The sequence below is a fragment of the Castor canadensis genome, chromosome 3 (assembly GCF_047511655.1).
Source record: "Castor canadensis chromosome 3, mCasCan1.hap1v2, whole genome shotgun sequence".
Taxonomy (NCBI): Eukaryota; Metazoa; Chordata; class Mammalia; order Rodentia; family Castoridae; genus Castor; species Castor canadensis.
This window is the reverse complement of record NC_133388.1, coordinates 52,932,020-52,946,664: the sequence shown is the minus strand read 5'-3', so window position 1 is coordinate 52,946,664 and position 14,645 is coordinate 52,932,020. Positions and strand designations below refer to the sequence as shown.

At 45.2% G+C, this 14,645-nt stretch overlaps 1 protein-coding gene across 2 annotated transcripts; it reads right to left on the bottom strand.

Moving 5' to 3' along the window:
• Positions 1-12,921, bottom strand: Lgals3 (galectin 3). Of its 2 annotated transcripts, none has more exons than XM_020175572.2 (6): positions 12,786-12,921; positions 6,025-6,046; positions 5,173-5,502; positions 3,123-3,211; positions 1,415-1,580; positions 1-296 (listed from the first exon to the last, which is right to left on the bottom strand). In XM_020175572.2, the coding sequence occupies exons 2-6, from the start codon at positions 6,040-6,042 to the stop codon at positions 141-143; spliced, it is 759 nt and encodes a 252-aa protein (XP_020031161.2). In that variant the 5' UTR covers positions 6,043-6,046; positions 12,786-12,921; the 3' UTR covers positions 1-140. The 2 variants fall into 2 exon arrangements, with proteins under 2 accessions (XP_020031161.2, XP_073924078.1); XM_074067977.1 differs by lacking the exon at positions 12,786-12,921 and adding an exon at positions 10,611-10,736.
• Positions 12,922-14,645: the final 1,724 nt, after the last annotated feature.

Below are 14,645 nucleotides of genomic sequence, written 5' to 3'. Positions count from 1 at the left end.
TGTTAGCATAGAATATTTATTAAATTTGTGGCTTACAAGAAGGATATATATGAATAAATGTAAATTTGTCACTCACAGTGAACATGAAGCTTTTAAATGTTAAAGCTTAGATTCAATTTTAAGCATCCACACTTTCTAGATTATATCATAGTGGATGAAGCACTGGTGAGGTTTATATCACCAGAAATTCCCAGTGTGCTGATTTCATGGAGATTTCTCATCCGATGATTGTACTGCAACAAGTGAGCATCATTGACTGCAACCTTGAAGTGGTCAGGTTCAACCAGGACTTGTATCTGAAAAGTCACATACACAACTGTCATGGTAGGTAATGTAAATGTTACCTAGCTCAATTTAGCCATTCCGTGATGTGTACACATTACATATTTCAAAACATTGTATATAACATAATTTTTCTCAACTTACATTAAAAGAAAAAAATACCCAATAATTTCAAACTAGTCTACCCTGAGCTCAGAGTGTCTAACATTTCATTTTTATCATTTGTGGAACTGACTCAGATCCAGAGAAAGTAACTTTATAGCAAAAATTAATTCCTGATTTTTCATAAAGAACAACAAAAAGGATGAAGTAACAAAATTATTATGTAAATGAAGCCATAAAAGGAAAGGCAAATAATTTCTCTACATAAAAACTCAAATTTTTTTGAACTGGAGGTGTGGCTCAAGCAGTATGTTCAAGCTCCTGTACAGCCATTAAAGAAAAAAAAAAACATACTGGAAAAATACCAAATTAAAACCTCTGTGAATATAGCAGAATGGGTAAAAGGATAGATGACTTTTTACTTAAACATACGTAAATTTTTTTTTCATAAAGCAATTTTTAAAGTTAAAAAAAGCTGGGTGTGGTGATGCTGGCCTGTAATCCCAGCCTGTCAGCCTGTCAGAGGCAGGATGATCTCAAGCTCAAGGCTACTCTGAGCAAATGAGGGAGACCCCCCCCAATCTCAAAAACAAAAAAGGGCTAGGGATGTAGGTCTCTGGTGGAGCGCTTGCCTCACATGCTTTAGGGCCCTGGGTTCGATCCCCGCTACCTAAAAAAAATTTTTTTGATCACAATGCCAACTATGTTGTTTTTAAGGAATTAAGTAAGTCTCAGTCTACATGTACCGTAAAGATTTTACTGCCTTTCTTTTCTTTGACAAAATGATGCTGTTTTTAATTTCTAGAGAAGTTTAGACTGAGGTGGGTGGCAGCAGTGGTGACGAGGTGCCTGAATGGAATTCGGAACCTGCCATTCCTGGCCCTGTTTTCAGCCTGCCAGGCCTCCTTCCCTGGGAGGGTCTGGTTAGGCGTCCCTGGCCAGGTGGTAGACATTCACGTGTGTTGTGGTTTTAGAGTGATACTGCACGATGAGCATCCATCATCAGCATCGGAGAGTATCCGGCACTTACTTTGAATGGCTTCCCAATTTCAAAGGGGAAAGTCGGCTGCCTTTCTTCCTTCCCCCAGGTGTTGTTCACCTTCGTGTTGCACACGATGACCCTGCGGTGGTTCTCGTTGAAGCGGGGGTTAAAGTGGAAGGCGACATCGTTCCCCCTCTTGAAATCCAGAGCGAGTCTGTTTGAAATCAAAGGCCAGAGACCAAATGATGAAAGCCCGCGTACCAAATGAACGCAAGTTCTCAGAAGTAAATCTTTTCATAATATACAGGAAAGGTTTATGAGTGGGTGGTACACAAGCCAGAACGGATTCGAATGGAAGGAGCCTCAGGATGTTCTGAACCATCAGACCGCTTGTGTTGATCCTTTTCTTCCTCTTGTCTGCGGTCCCATCATTCCCTTCCAGCTGTAACGCCCACTTTACAGACTCTACTCATGAAAACCCTCCAAGGGGCTGGAGACTTGGCTCAGGTGATAAAGCACCTGCCTAGGAAGTGCAAAGCCCTCAGTTCAAATCCCAGTACAGCCAAAAAAGAAAATCTTCCAAGGTTTCCTTGCAGAGGGTAAAGCCATTTTGAGGGCATTTTGTGCCTTACTATATATAATAATGGTTTTCTTTTTCTCCCCTGATGGGCTGCTTTTAATACCTGTTAAAGACAAGGCAGCTGCATCAGTAAGAACCATCAAATACCTGACTTCCTCTTGGTTAACCAGAATCCTAGCTCCTCCACAACAGCCAGGGTGTTTACTTCCTGTTGCTAAGTTGTCAAGTCATAACAATAAATATGTTAAACATTCCGTAATGTGAGGTGGGACTAAAGAAAATGCCAGTTAAATTTTGACCTTTTTCCTTCTCCATGGATACTAATGCAACACAAGTCCTCCATGTTAAAGGCCTAGCTCCACCCTGGTTTCTTAAGGTGTGCTCCCTAGAGTGCTAAACCAGAATAAGCTGATGTCCTTGTTCAAAGCAAAGTCTGTCTCTAGACAGACTAACAGTGATTCTCTAGATATGCTGAATAACTCAGCAACTGTCACTTTCAATCACAACTGTATCTCCCAATGGTTAAATTCACAGGGAAAATGGCAATAAATTTATATTTGACTAAATATGCAATGCTCAATTTCTTTGGCAATGAAAAGGAAGCTATTATCTCTGTCACCTTACAAACTTTTTTTTTATAGTGTTGAGGCTTGAACTCAGGGCCTTGCACTTGTTAGGCAGGCACTTTACCAACTCCCAGACCCTAAGCACTTTTTTTAAAATGCAGTTCCTCATGTACAGTTTGTAGGACTAATCAACAGTTTTTTCAGTTTACTACCATTAACCATTTCAACCAGAATTAGCTTTGATCGTCAGCTCTCAGTCTATATCTCTAGTGTTACTGGAATTAAACTTTCTAGTGTAATGACCCCAAGGTAAGGATACTATGTGGTTCTACCTTATGTTATATAAAATATGGATAGGGACCCTGGCAAAGGAGATACATATATATACACACATAGTAACTATAATGTATAAAATTATGTACTACATAATAATATATTTTGTGTATAATGTTATATGGATAATATGTATTATATGCACACCTATATTACATACATAGTAATTTACTGTCAGACAGGTTTTCCTTAAGACCTGTTAAAATTCAAGATAAATAATTCTTTATTCAGAAACCAGTCAACAGATACGTTAGGTTCTAAACACTGCCCTCCTTACCTGTTTGCATTGGGCTTCACTGTGCCCAGAATTGTTATCAGCATACGAGGCATGACTCCTCCAGGCAAGGGCAGGTCATAGGGCACAGCCTGGGAATGACAAGTACATATGTGTCAATGAAGCATGGGAGAAAGAAAAAAATTATTCTGCTAAAGTTGAATCACTATTAATATTTGTGACTAACACATAGCCCTAGCCCAGGCCATCTGTCCAAATTCAGGCCACCTTGCTTACAGCCTAAAGAGATGAGGTTCTTACACAAATGATAAGAGAATAAAAAATCAAAAAGGAGAAAATATTCCCTTTGGGAACACCACTAGTATTTCAATCCATAACTCACAGGGATGACTTTTGGGAAAAGCTTTACCTAGACCTGCGATCAACATTAACTTTCTGTGCTACTCATAATACCTGTCATGTGACATACTGCACTAGGTTACTCTGCTCCATGAGGACAGGTTTGTGTCACATTCAGGGACTTCAGGCTCCTCGTGGGCTTGGTACTCAGGTCACCAGCAGAATGCTTTGTGCATGGCAGATTCTCAGTGTCTGTGGAACAAACACTTCTTGCCTACTGTAGCTCATTCCACAAATGTTTACTGACCGTCTATGTTCAAGATTCCTAAGCTCAGTCCATGGCCTCTTCTCTTTCCCTTTGTTTTTGTTGGTGGTGGTACTGGTGCTTGAATTCAGGGCCTCACGCTTGCTAGGCAGGTGCTCTACCACTTGAGCCACAACTTCAGCCCTTTTTTGGGCTGGGTTTTTTTCAAGATAGGCTCTTGTGAACTATTTGCCCAGGACTGGCTTCAAATTACAATCCTCCTGATCTCTGCCTTCTGAGTAGCTAGGATTACAAGCATGAGCCACCAGCACCCAGCTTCTTCCCTTTGTGATATTTCCCCCTGGCTTTAACCTTTACCTAAATCTTTCATTTCTAACTCTGATCTGTATAATGCTATATGTCCTCCTACCTGGATTTGCTCCTAGTGCCTTGAGTCCAGCAGATATGAACCAGAAGGGTCTCCCCTGCTCCATTCCCATCAGTGCTCTTTTCTACATTCCCAGTTTGGGCCAAAGTTTTGCTGATGTTCTCTGGCTTCAAAAGCCAGAGATCTGACTCCCACCGGATCCTGGGGCTTCTTCCTCTGCAATCGCTCTCCTATCTGCCTGTTACCCTCCATGGCATTCATGGCCCCTTCTGCCTACAGCTGACCAACCCAGCTCCACGCCCCGACTCCAACCCACACTTTCTCTGAGCTCTCCTCTAAGCTGTCTCAAAGGGAGATGCTGCTGCTTTGTGCTGTCTTCTCCACAGTCCTACACTGTTGTGTAACTCTGCACTTTTACATCTGATCTCCAACTAGACTACAAACCTGCAAGGGAGGACTCTCTAAGGCACATGTGGGTTCCCATCCCCAGAGTTGTGTTTTCCTTTGAATGCAAGTTCAGTCCTTAGATCACACAATGACCTTTCTAGAGGGCTTTTCAAAACTGGATTACCTTGGTTTCCCCACATGTTCCCTCGATGACCCTGGCCAAGCTAATATAACTCCTCCATTGCACCATTTCCTCATGTAGAAAGTGGGGATAACAACAGTATCTTCTCGGTGGTTATGGGGTTAAATAAGAGAACACATAGACTCATATGCTGTTGTGTTGTGTACTCAGTGTCTATTTAATAAAACAACTAAAACATTGCCCATTGACTGCAATCTTTTCTTTACAGTCCTGGGGATTGAACCCAGGGCCTCATGCATGGCTAGTCATGTGCTCTCCCACTTTAAGCTATGCCCTAGCCATCCACTGCTAAATCTTACCTAATTTATATTAAAGCAGCTTTATCAATGCCTTCAAAAGTTTATTATGCATAGCACTTAGACTAGTGCTATGCACAATAAACTCAATACAAACACATTTTTTTCTATTTGGCTAACATACACCTGTGGCTGTTCCTTGAAGTGTCTGTAAGATCTAAGCAGCAGATTTAAGGCTTCACATCTCCCTGCCACCCTTTGTACATCAAGTTCAAGAGCCAACTATTCTGTCTTACCAGTGGTCCAGCAGGGGCACCATAGGGGCCAGCTGCTGGGTAGGCCCCAGGAGCACTCGGGTAGGCCCCGGGCCCGCCAGATTTTCCTGGGTAGGCTCCAGATGCTGGTGGGCCAGCAGGATAAGCTCCAGGTGCTGGTGGGCCAGCAGGATAAGCTCCAGGTGCTGGTGGGCCAGGATAAGGTCCTGGTGGTGCCTGCCCAGGATAAGGTCCTGGAGGTGCCTGCCCGGGGTAGGCCCCTGGGTAGCCCCCTGCCCCAGGCTGGTTCCCCCATGCACCAGGCCATCCTTGAGGGTTTGGATTTCCAGATCCAGATAAGGCATCATTAAGCTGCAAAGAAAGACATAAACAATTACAGGATAGAAGCATTCACAAAACAGAATTGACAGGAAAACAAAAAAGCAAAGGGTGGGGAAATATAGGAGAGGTATGAAATTCATACCAATGAACTTCCCCATCTCTAAATAGGTTTGGGAATTCTATCTGCTTTTTCACGTTACTCTGGCCTCTCATCAATTCAGATCAGGCAGGGCTGCTACTTTTCATACTTTACTTAGGTATGGAGCTGGCTCTCCTCTGTCTATAAGCACGTGCTTTCTCATCGTCATCATTTCTCACAGTCAAAACGTCAGGGTCCTCGGACTGTGCTGCCGGCCTTCTGCTTCCAGCAGGGTGAAAGTTTTCTGGGGCTGAGTCCCAGTCTCTGTCTGGCTCCCTTCCCAAATCTGCAGCTGGCAAAACAACTACAGCTAACAGGCCCCCAGTGAACAAGTGAGGCAGAGGAAACTGTGTTGTGGGAGAAAAGCAAAAACCTCAACCCTCAGCCCATGCGACTGCATATGAAATACTTACCGAAAAACCGTCTGCCATTTTCCTGAGAGAGAGAGAAGAGAAAGACATTATTATTTTACCCTAAAATATTTCACCAATCTCCATGAAATTTAACATCTCAAATAGCTCATGGGCAGTTCTAATAAATCCACTATTGCCTAAGTCAATAGTGTGGAACCACAAAAGCGTCGCATCAATGTTTTATTAACTCATAAATTCAAACTTTGATCATTCTAGCTTGTGTTCTGAATCCTGAGAGCAGAAGACCATGCAATGCCTGAAGAGAAGGAGCAGGGAGAAAATGTTTTGCCTCTTTCTTACATAAAAAATGCAAACAGTCATGGCTTCTCTTGGGCCTCCTTCACATTCCTTCCTGCACTTTCTCCACTACCCCTCGCAAAGGGTTCAGCACGGTAATATGGCCAACCTCCCTTCTTTTTCCATCCACAACCCATACCTTGTGGGATTTGGGAGGAAAGCAGTGTTTTTTGGTTCTTAACTTAGATCTGAAAGACAATGACCTCCTGATACAGCTGCTTCCTGCTTATGTATTCCTGCATTGGTAGCCAATGCTGCCTGCGCTGGGCCAGGCACTGTGCAGGGTCCTGTCCAGGTGTGAGGACGAACAGGCCATGATCTCTATGGTTGAAGGGGAGATGGGACACACACGTGGCAGTGTGAGATAATAAGATGTCATCAGACTGCCTGCTGTGGGGATTCAAACCCAGGAACTTACTCCTGAGATGGGAAAGGAACACCACATGGTGTTTGAGCTAAGCCTTTAAGGACAGGTGACGGCTGTGCCATCTTTTCCCCGGCCAGCCTGGCAGTTTGGGCCTGCCATTAAACTTTGCTCTATGAAAAAAAAAAAAAAGGACAGGTGTCATTTTTTTTTTTTGTACTTGTTATTCCAAATAAAATCCTGGAGGTAAAACCAACAAAGGTGGAACAGCCAGGCAATGTAGAGTAAAGTATTTGGGGATAGGTTGCTAGCAAACAAACAGGGCTTGTCTTGCCCAAAGCTGCCACAGAGCTGGTTTGGAGACATGGATCCTGCTCCTCCTGCTCCTTCCCGAGCCATACTGCCAAAATACAAGATACTAGACACCTACTCCTGCAGCTCCTGCTCCCCTCTCCCCGCTAGCTACATGGGGCAACTTTGGATTTTTTTTTTTCTTTTTTCTTGTGGTGCCAGGGATGGAACCCAGGGCCTTGGACATGATAGGCAAACGTTCTACCACTGAGCTGCCCTCCCAGCCCTTTAGAGGGTGGCTTTAGACTCTTGCAAACTGGGTGAATTCTTTCTAAGTTCAGGATCACCTGTTTTATGGCCAAAGTAACCTGGACCTAGAAACAACTGGTATCCTTTCTTCTTTGATTTGCCTACTTGTGATAGTTACAGAGTCATTTGAAGAAATGATATTGTTCCTAAGGGATCCAATAAATGACAACTACCTGATAGGTCCTGAAAATGTAAAATATTACAGGTGAAAACACATACAGGCAGAGCTTCCCGCAGGACTTAATTTGCACTTCATTTACACGCACCTTATGTTTTTACATGGTACTGTTGTTATTTATAGCCCTGTCAAACATTACTTTTGACTAATATTTTTTGCACATCTTGTTTTTAATTTTTTTACTTTAACTTTTTTTTGGCAGTACTGGATTTTGAACTCAGGTTCTTGCCCTTGCTAGACAGTGGTCTACCACTTGAGCCACTCCTCTAGTTCTCATCCTGGGCGTTCTTGGACTTCACTCAGAGCAGTTAGGTTATGACTGTGTCCATCGCCCAAGGTGGGAAACTGCTGGCCGTTTGACAAAGAAGTCAGTGCACCCAGAGCTCACCATGCCTTCTCACTGTGTTTCCTATCGTACTTGACCTTTTTAAAGCAAATGCAGGGGCTCCTTATGCCCCTTCCCCACAAGTCTGCCACACTGCTATGCAGGAACTGTGCTGCCACACAGGAGGAACCTGAGAGAAGAATTGTTACAGAAAAGGAGAAGAAAGGAAACTTAACCTTTCTTTGGGTGGAGGGTGCTAAGGATGGAACCAGAGCCTTGAGCATGCCAAGCAGGCATACTAGCACTGAGCTGTATCCCCAGTCCTAGAAGGATATTAAAAGAAAATAAAACCTCTTTTATTTTGGAGGGTGTTTGGAAATAATCTTGAACTTCAAGGTGGGCAGTGAGCTTAGCACATATCAAAGACTCAACAATAACTTCATGAGGATTTTTTTTTTCTTTTAGCCCAGGATGGCCTTGAACTTGCAATCCTCCTGCCTTAGCCTTTGGCATGCTAGGAGTACAGGTGTGTGCCACTAAACCTGGCTGTATAAGGATTTTGACTTTTAAATGTCCCCATTGCCCCGGGCACTGGTGGCTCACGTCTGTAATCCTAGCTACTAGGGAGGTTAAGATCAGGAAGATGGAGGTGTGAGGCCAACCCAGGGAAATAGTTCCCATGAAGCCATCTCCAAAATAACCGGATCAAAATGGACTGGAGGTGTGACTCAAGCAGTAGAGTGCCTGCTTTGCAAGCAGGAAGTCCTGGGTTCCCACCCCTCCTAAAAAACAGAATAAATGAATGTCCCTATTGCATAGGAGCTTATTCTGGACCCCGGCACAATTGTTACTCAGGTAGGATACGTCATGGCAGGGCGTCGTCCTGTACTTTGTTAGCTGTTCAGCAGTATCTGTGGCTTCAATCCAACACCCTAAAACTTGTGACAACCCAACGTCTTCAGATATTGCCAAATATGCCCTGGGGGCAAAGCCATGCAAATCTGAGACCGGCCAATCCAGGCTAGCCAGCATGCATATGCCTGTGTAAATGTACATCCATAGGACAACAGAAACCAACGAGTAGCTTTCATTGTTAAAACTAGCTAACTTTCACCCGGCATGGCAGCCACGATCAATCCCAGTACTCAGAGGCTAGGGTGGGAGGATGGTAATTTTGAGGCTAGCCTGGGCTACATAGTGAGACCCTATGTCAAACAAAGAAAAACATAAAACACCACCCAGCTTTCTACTATTTGGCCCATAACATGCCTTATTAATGTAACCGCAGTCAAACTGAGATGTCTGAAGGATGACTACAACTGAAGACTCAAAGGGGGTATTTCCACATTTAGCATTTATTCCCCAAAGCCTCGGATCAGCCTTGTTTATTTTCAAATCTGACCAGAGTTTGAGAAATAAGAGAAATTCCACTGTCTCCCATATGCCTTGGGTGACAGTTTGGACTGTATTGTGACACATTCCACAGGCCTGTTAGAAGAATGACACCCTGCATTTCTGCGGTGAGTTTCAGTGTGCAAAGCATTTTTCACATCGCTTATCTATTTTGATTCTGTTAGCAATCCTATGAGAGGGACAGGAGAAAGTTAATGCTCCTGCCTTCAAGTGAGGAAACTGAGGCTCAGAGAATGAAAGCAGGGCCCAAGGCATCCTCTCATTGGCAGCTCAGCCACCAGGGCCCAAGTCTCCTGACTCCTAGCTCCTGAAGCATAGTCCTAAAAAAGTGGACATCACTTGACCACTTGAGAATCAATTCTCTGAATTATTCATCCAGAACTACATAGCATGCTGAAATGGTAAACAAATTAAAAACAAGATCATGTTTTTGTCAGAAAATATGGGTGACTCATTCAGCACACAGTAATAGTGAATACAAGATGACATTTTGCACAGTCACTTACTAATTATAACCACATTTTTATATAACCACATTTTCATCAACAAACTGTGCTTTTCCAAAATTTGGGTAGGCAGTGTTTTGATTATGTCAACTTCCAACCATTAGTTCTTTTTTCTGAAAAGGGTTTTACCTGTATTCTTTTTTGGGGTGAGAGGAGTGTTAGTATAAGTTTTATCTTAGGGACTAGACATAAACACAAATGTTTACATGAAAGCAAAGACTGAAAATTAATGAGTTAGTGGCCCAATCTACACATAGCACACTGGTAAGGGTAACTCCACACTCACTGTATACTTCTTTGTTCCCAGTATAAATTATCTTGTAGTCACTCAGTGACGGGCCGGGCATTAGAATCCTCACACAGATTACATTCCTACGGTGTCCCACCTGTATGAGTGTTCAAGATAAGAATCACTGAAAATTTTCCAAATTTAATACACTCATGGGTTTTGCCTCCAGGAAGAATTTTCCTGTTTTTTTTCTAACATAAGAGCCATCCCTGGTGGTTACCTGTATTCTTTTGAAGACAATGTTAGCAATCTCAGAACTTCAGGGAGGAAAAAGATATGTTTTCATATAAATATCTACCTTACTTGCCTAAAAATTTTCTTTCTTTTCTTTTTTTAGAGAGGCATACACAATCAAATATCAAACATCTTCTCACTCTACAGGTTGTACAGACATATAAACTTATCCTGGTTCTCTCAGAATCAGAGAAAAAAAATGTATCAAAACAACAACAACAAAAATAGAGACACACTACCAGGGCCTCCATGTTTGGACCCATTAAGAGCAAGCAGTTCAGTGTAGATTTGGAATAAGGAGTTTAAACATGAATCAAAATGTAGACCATTTTAATCACCATTAATTGGTAGCTTTCCCGTTTAATAGAGTAGTTACCCACAGCGCTATGTTTCTCTGGGCTCACTTAGAAGTTGTCTGGGTTCCCACGATCGCTTCTGGGATTTCTGCTCATAAAGGAGGAGGCCTTCAAACAAACTGCAGTGAAGAAGAATGTGGGGGTGTTTCCTCAAGGCTCCTGGACACTCCCCACACTCCTCTGCCAAGAACCCAGGCCAGGTGCTCCACTTCCTGCCCTTGCTAAAACATGGGGCAGGGTTTGAGGGAAGTCCCTTTCCAAAGCCAAACTCAGTGATGCTGACTTGGGACAAAGGAGGCTGCCCTTTCCTGGGGTTTCTTTCTGATCACACTTCTTCCCATCAAGGAAGGTAATGTTACCTCATGCTTCTCAGTTACTGATTTTCCCCCTTTGGAAAAGCTGAATAGAATAGCACATGACCTTTAGTCAGTTGGAGGCCTAAGGCAAGACGGCCCTGGCTGGCTCTTCAGTTATTCTCTCAGAACGTAAGGAGAGCCAGTTCAGGCACCAGATACAAAATGCTACCCAGCTACCCTCAGCAGAAACCTGCGTCCCAAACAATCAGAGCAAAGTTTGAAAGGCCATGTTGTAGGTGAGTCACTATGAGTCTCAGGCCATCTGGTAGCCAAGGTCAGCATAAGAGTCTCAAGTTACACTCTTCATACAGGCAAATAAGAACGTAAATTATAGGTAAGAGCAACATGGACCTCCTGAACTCACTATCAAGATAAGAAAAATCTTTCCAAAGCACCTATGATTATTTGTGGCACCATGAACAATCGTTGATTAAGGACCCCCCAATAGAGCTAGGCTCGCCCATTCTTCTTGAACATGACCAGCCTTGGGGGTCAACCCATCAAGCAGTACTCCGCCCCTTCTGCTTCCTGTATAGCTTAGTGAGGCCTCTTCCTAATGCTTCTGAATTCAGAGCATTCAAAGACCATCACCCAACTTCTCCCCAGAATACGGAATAAGTGCTGATTTTTAAATAGAAGTCCCAAACATTAGGAATTTAGGAAGCAACTCCGATTCCCCAAAGATCAAGGATCAGGCATTGCCCTTCCTTGGAAAGGAAGACCCTAACTTGAAAAAGATTTGAAATCAATATCCAAAAAGGAGACTACTGTTGCAAAAAAAAAAAAAAAAAGTAAATATTTATTAACTTTAATTTTTATGAAAACACACAATTTCCTAATTTGAAAGGTTTATTCTTTTGAAACAAACAAGTTAGAATTTTGAAAGTTGGTGAGAGGTTTACCGCGCTCTATGCCATTATCATTTTCTTCATAGTTAACTGAGCCTGGCTTGCTTTCCTTTCCCAGGATCCTAGGAACAGACTGGGTCACTGAGATCCAGATGTCCTCATTGTCCAGCAACCCAACTCCCAAGAGTCACTTTACAAATATCCCAGTGCCTGCAATAGGAATCACTCCATACCTATATAGGTTAGGCTGAAACCCAAGTCACAGACTCAGTCCCTGTGCCCACTCCCTGACATTGAGCACTACTCCTCAGAAGCAAGCGTGTTTTAAACCCCCCCAACACACACACACACCAACCAGGGCTCTGCACGCTGGGACCAGCGTTCTGCCACACCCAAAACTTCTTCAGCCCAGATCTGAGAAGTTATTGCCCAAATTAGCCAGTCTGGGCAGGGATGAGTCACTTGATTTGCAAAAGCTTAGGGGTTGCTGTCTTTGCCTGGCACGTACCCATTCAGGCCCTGGGCAGCACCATTTTCTGTGGGGTCAGCATTCAGAGAGCGGTGCAGCCCCTGTCACTGCTGGACCTGGCGCCCTGTAGAGCCCAGGGCAGTACCCTGGTGTCCTGGGAAGGGGGACCTGGCTCCTAACATCGGTCACCCGCAGAGGTTGGTCCCAGCCGACTGGCAGATGGTGGTGGTGGGTTCGGGCTTCCTCTGCGTGCACGAGCACAGCTGGCAGAGGGTGCCCGGTCCGCGTCCGCAGACATGCCTGCCGCCCCAAGGCCGTCTCAGCCCGGACAGCCCAGGGCTATGGTGGTGCCCACCCGGGCTGGCAAAACACCGACTGCCTGTTCTCGGCGGCCGCCCGGTCCCCGAAGCCGAGCCCTCCCTGGACAGCGCACCGAGCCGCTCCCGGGCGCCCTCGCCCTACCCGGCCTGGAGCCGCCAGTAGGTGCCGTGCCCTCCGCGCCCCCCCGCGTCCCTGAGTCGCTCACCCTGGCCTGGGCGCTCGCTCGCTCGTTCGCTCCGATGGCTCCTCGAAAGGTGCTGCGGGGCCGGGGCGGTGGCCCTGTCCTCAAGTACCGCCCGCCCGCCCCTCCCTCCTGCCGGGCGGGGCAGCGCCGGCCACCGCCTCTCCCCGGGGAAGTGCCCGGCCGCCCCGCGCCAGCCCGACCCCAGGCAACGCCCCCGGGGCGCAGAAGAGACGCTCCCGTCCCGACCCCGAAAGCAGGGGGAGGGCGGACCACAGGATGCGCCCCTCGGTGGCCCTCTGTCGCCCTCTGCGACGGTCACCAGAGCCCGGCTGCGACCGCGACCGCCACGCTCGGCAGAGTCTAGGGAGCACTAGGCATGGCACAGAGCAAGTGCTTGGTGACAGTTACCTGTTGTTATCTTTACCTCCACTTTGAAAATTCCTCTTGGACATCCTTAACCATTTCACTCCTAGGAAGTCTGTTTTCTCAAAGCAGAGAACGGTGACATCAAAAGCGTGTGCTTTTTTTTTTTTTTGCCGTGTTTACTTATTTTCCGTCTGAATCAATCACAGGCAATCTCATCCCGTCTCCATTTCCCCTTCCAAACCCTTTCCCGGAAGCGCGCCGTGACTCGTGTCACCGGAGGTCCTCGTCGCTTGGTGGGGTCTGCACGCATCCGCGCTCTGAACCGGGCGGGGCGCGCACGCACCTCTCAGGCGGAGGCCCAAGCTGTTTTGCTGTTTGCTCGCCTCGCATGCTCAGCCGTCTACTCGGGTGTCGCGCATGGTAGGTTCTCAGCAAAGATTTGTTGAAGAAAGGCATGAGTCAATGAATTGCTCCCTAGGAAGCCTGTTTGTATGTTTGTTTCAAAGACTGGAAGAGACCTGCAAAGCAGGAATCAATGACCTCAGAAGTGCCTTCGGTCAAGGCAGGAACAGAAAGAGCCAGGGCTGTGGGAAAGAGCGTACCTAGCCATGCTTGCAAGACGTAACATGTATTTGGTAGCATTTACCTGCGCAAAAACTGAGTGAGATGGTTAAAGGTGTCAAAGATGGAAGATTTTTAAGACTTCAGAGAGTAACGGCTAATATTTACCACCACTTGTGTATCTTATACTATGCCTAGTACTTTTCATACATATATGGGGTATTATTCTTAATCCCATTATACAGGTGAGAAAACTTAAATCAAGGGAAACAAATGGCAAGGGCTCACCACTCCCCTTGTGCTGCTTCTTTCTTTGCTTTCAATTAAGTTTTGCTAATCAGTACCTCCTTGCCATCAGGCAGGGGCCCACTGCTTTTCCTGCAGGGCTTTTCTTTTCTTTTTTCCTTACTATTTCCCTCCTTCCAATAAAGGTTTGTTACTGTTTTGCAAGAGAAAAAAGAAAGAAAAGAATAAAGAAAGACATATGGCCATGGTCATAACAGAAATTAAGTTGAAATGATATCAAGGGTCAAAGAATTCAGCCTTTGGAAATAGGATTTCAGTATTCAACAGTCTGGGGCGATTTAAAAAAAAAATAAAGGCCGAGGGATGACGGGAGAGGAAAAGGAAGGAAGGAAGGGAAGAGAGGGAGGGAGGGAGGGAAAAGAAAAAGGGAGGGAGAGCGGGAGGGAGGAAGGACCAATAGCAGATCACCAAAAGTTGGTGGGTTTAGAAGTAAGAAGCTGTCGTTCAGAAGTGTGAAGAATAACTGACCACAAGGTGAAACTATCTGTGGACAACTGAGTGGCGTTGAAGGGGCAGCCCTTCACGCAGACATTTCAACACCGGGACTCTGCAAGAACCTCGGGATCCCCTTGAGCTGCTTTGTGCAGGAGCCTTTGGGTTTTCGGTTAGAGGAGGAAGGATTAGGACAAGGAGGACTTGTCCTAAATT